Source organism: Raphanus sativus, chromosome 9, assembly GCF_000801105.2.
Source record: "Raphanus sativus cultivar WK10039 chromosome 9, ASM80110v3, whole genome shotgun sequence".
Classification (NCBI taxonomy): domain Eukaryota; kingdom Viridiplantae; phylum Streptophyta; class Magnoliopsida; order Brassicales; family Brassicaceae; genus Raphanus; species Raphanus sativus.
The window spans coordinates 20,837,800-20,842,326 of NC_079519.1; the positions used below are offsets into that span (position 1 = coordinate 20,837,800).

Consider the following 4,527-nt stretch of genomic DNA (forward strand, 5'->3'; position numbering starts at 1 on the left):
TTATACACTTGGACAATTTGACGAATGATCCGAATATTTGAAATGTTTTCGTATTTATATGCTTCAGCGATATACTGTGAAATCTCTATAAATTAATAATGTTAGAACTACATCGATATTATAAATTTTTATTAATTTATAGAAATTGTTAATTTATCAATATACTAATTGAACCAAAAACTCAGTTTGGAATTATAAAATTATATTATTTTATAGAGGTTTTTAATGTATATTAATTTATAAAGTATTAATTTAAAAGATTATACTGTACGAGATGGTTTGGCTTTGTTTTGCTCTCTTGTAATTTGAACAAACAAGACAAAACTAAAACGAAACATGAAACATCTCAATTTGTTTTTATTTGTGAAAATATCCTTAATACATACAAACGCTTTTTCATTAGGATCAAATCGACGTATATTTTTTTTTACAAAATTGCACTAACAATTAATAACCAGTATATAAATTACTTGTAAGTTGTCTCATCTGCAGTCAACGAACTATAGACCACTTATTAGTGATTGGTTTAGATACTGTTGAAGCTCAGATTCCACTGATATTAAAGGAGAAGGAAGACAGAAGAAAACAAAACCAAAACAGTAATTAAGATTATGGATCCACCCAAACATCACTTAAATAATATTTTTTAACAATGTAATTTTATATTGCATTAATGAATATTAGTCAATTTCTCAAATCATAGATATCCTGCCAAACTGTCTGAACCTTAAGTGAGAACTAGCTTTTGACCCGTGCGCCCGCACGGGTGTATGTTCTACATAATTATATGTTTTGGTTTGTTGCAAAAAACATTCATGTTAGTGTTTTTAGGTTATTGAGTTCTTTAAGAAAGTGTATCTTGTTCATTTTGTTAACGTCCATTTTTTAACTACGAAGTTGTATTCTTTTTATCATATTTTTCTTATTTTACTTGGTAAACTAAAAAATTAAGTGTAAAAATATTACAGTATTCTTTTTAGGTTGTGCGTGTTTTATTAAATTATACTATAAATTTTGTGATTTAAATTATTATTTAAAATTAGATTTTATAGATTATTTTAAAAAAAAATTATATAGACAGCAACAATAAAAAGTAATGAAAAAGTAACCCATAAAACATTCACAAAATATACAGATCTATAGCAATTTTTATTTACCAAGACCATTTTGATGGAATTGAATTGGGCAATTTGGTTTTGATTTTAAAATAGTGGACTTTAAACATTAATCGAAGTCCATATATTGTTTTACGGGAAAAGAAACAGAAACATATTTGCATTGACCCTCAGATAGTTGTTTTATGTTATTAATATTTTTGTACTAAAAGATATATTTCTAATATTTGGTGTACGATATTGAGTTTTTTGTGTTTAAATCATCTATTGTATGACCGATATTTGAAATCATATAAACAAATTAAAAATTTATATTTAATTATACATTTGTATTAGATGTATAGAAAACAATATTTATTAATTAAAATATGAAGAAATATAAAACTATGACTTAATATATCATCGACATCACGATAAATTTGTTATACATTTTAGAAGAAAATACAATCATTATCGAGCATCTTTAAAAATTTTAACATGTAAAAACGGCCGACTAAATTTTGTAAGAAAAAAATAATTAATATTAATTTTCCTTTTATTATTAAAATTACTTATGGGTTTAGTATTGTGCACAGATAATAAATGTTTCGTAACTCTAATTTGATCAGAAATGTGATAGGTCCAGCCTTATATTTATTTGTTTTCTTTTAACTTGATTGAATGATTCATAAGTGGTATGTTATGTGAATGATAGTGTTATGAACAATCAAACATGAAACAAAAAAAACATTTAAAATAATAAAACTAATGAAAGTATATGATTTGAAAAAAAAGAACAAAATGTTTGACAATAAGATGAAATGTGGATACAAAATAAAAATCATTTCCAAAGAACCCGACGCATGTTTCGGTTGTAGGGATCTGAAACCTACGTTGACCAAAAAAAATATCAAAAATAATGAAACTTGCATTGGTTGACATTTTTTTTTTGTTTCTGATATTAATGTGAATCTAGTCGTCAATGTAGTGTGAAGTATATATATTTCTTAAGGTGAGATATTATTGGTAATAAAATCGAAACTAAATTAATTGAAAGCTTGATTTGCAAGTTGTGTAGAATAGGAATATTCTAAATGTTAGGAATATTTAGCAAAGATTTTTACGGTTAGATTCAGCAAGTATTTTAAGGTTAGGAAGTATATATATACATATTAATTAAGTGATGCCTTTAATTTCGGCGTTTGTTGTATTAAGTTATTAAGGTAGTCAAAGATTTTAGAAATAGTTTGTTGATTCCTAAACTGTTTTGAACATACCATATCTATATGACAATTGTATTGATATTTCCGATTCGATTGATATCTTGTTTTAATGCTATGTCTAATTAAATCGTTAGAAAAACTAAAATCATTGATTTTCTGTTTGAAAAGAATAAATTAATATAAATTTTGAAAACTATTTATTCACAGTTAATATATTAGCTAAACGAATGGTTTTAAAATTGTATCTAATTCATGTAATACATATAGTTCGGTTTAATGATGTTATCTACACTTACATTACTAAAGTTATGTATTAGTTCTGGTTTGTAATGTTAATTCAATTAGATTTTGTAAAAATTAAATTAACAATCTCAGTTTACTAATTTTATTTAAACATTTTTCATGCAGATATTGGGATTATAATGATACAAAGATGAATTCCATTTTATGGTTAGAATTTATAATCTCACGACATTTGGGTCAGAAAAAGGTCAATGAAAAAGGGGGTTAATGGGCTTGTCCGATCGTTTTGTTAAATGGCGTGAATCATATTCTAAATAATAGTGAATGTTTATTGAGTTAATACCAGTGGCATTGATTAGTAATTTTTGTGGAAAACTCATGACTAAATACTATTTGTACTTCAGTTTTAATAGATTAGATGTAGGCAGGACCATAAAGATAAATCAAAACAATTGCGCCAAATTTGGATATTAATCAGAAACATGGAAGAAATATAAAATATATACTTATTTTCAGCGTTCGATAATTATTCTTTTTTTTTTTTTTACAATCTGAAAAAGATTAGAAAACAAGGCAACACAGCGCGTGCATCGAAAACAATCAACTCACCATCTCGACCCGCAACTGAATCCGACCCGAACTCGCCTTTCTTCGCAACCCGACCTGCTATCACTCGACAAATCAGCATCGCTCTTCTCCCTCCTCCGCCACCTGTGCTATCATGCGCTTCACCGCTACCTGAAAACGTACACACCGCCGCTCCTTTGCCTCCTGGAAAAACCCACGCGCCGCCGTTAATCCCTCCCGGGATCGGACCTAACGGATAAAACCTCATCATCTCATTCCCATCCGCCGAACACCTCGCGTCTTCATCGCACGCGCCGTCATCTGTGCCCAAGTTGGAGCGCGATCGCAACTTCACAGCCTCTCTGTACTCCTCGAACCGGGTCACAGCTCTCGACCCGTTTTCAACTTTAAAAATCATCTCAACCCGACCCGGAAATTCTTCGGAGCTCCAGCTTGATTGGAAGATAATCTGCACGACGTTTCTCGACGGATGACCATCGGGAAGATCGGTCAGAACGGGCAATGCAGCGGACTCTGTGGAAGCTCTTGCGGATACGCTTCGTCGGGTCGGGTTATAAGAAGAATTGGATTCTGATTCGGGTCGACGAGAGGATCGTAAACGTCTTAAACTCGAGTCGGGTTTAAGGTTTTTATTACCGGATCCTGATCGGGTGGGTCGGGTATCGATGACGTCTTTAACGGATTTTCTGCAGCTGTAACTTGGCAACGAGAGTTTGCCGTTGTTGGAGTGATGATAGACGTCTTCGAAAGCTCTTGATTTGCAATGCAAAGATTTAACCCACCCGATCGGCATATTCGAGTATTGGATCCGAATCCGGGTTTTCAAGTCTCTCTTTATAAATTAAAAGCGTATGCTATCTTTAGAGATTAATGGGGGCTTTGAAGTTTTTTCTGTGAATATGTGTTTGTGTATAAACTGTATGTTGTGTACGTATTGACATATATTGTCCTGCCGTTCGTTTTATCGGTTGGTACTGTCGATACAATGACGACACTACCCCTTTGATCTTGGGTGACTCATGTAAACGTGAATTCTCAGCTTTTTGTCTTCTTAATCATTTTTCGTTTTTTAAGTGTCTTCTTAATCATGATTTGAAATATCTTATGATAAAAACTTATAAAATATCTTATGATAAAAATTTAAAATTATTCTAAAGCAAATATATTATATCACAAAAAGTTATATATTTTAAAACATTTTAATACTAAATAATCATTTATGAATAAACATGATGTAAAATAAATGTAGAAACATAGAAATTATACAATTACGATTTTATATATAATTTTTGAGAAATTTTTTAGGACAACTTTTTATAGTTTAATTTCATAAAAATAGTTCGCAAAAGAGAAAAATGATCAAAGAAGTTTTATTAAAT

At 30.0% G+C, this 4,527-nt stretch overlaps 1 protein-coding gene across 1 annotated transcript; it reads right to left on the reverse strand.

Annotated features, from left to right (window-relative positions):
* Positions 1-2,995: 2,995 nt before the first annotated feature.
* Positions 2,996-4,203, reverse strand: LOC108830266 (uncharacterized). Its single transcript, XM_018603868.2, has one exon. The coding sequence runs from the start codon at positions 3,939-3,941 to the stop codon at positions 3,105-3,107; it is 837 nt and encodes a 278-aa protein (XP_018459370.2). The 5' UTR covers positions 3,942-4,203; the 3' UTR covers positions 2,996-3,104.
* Between the last annotated feature and the right edge of the window lie 324 nt (positions 4,204-4,527).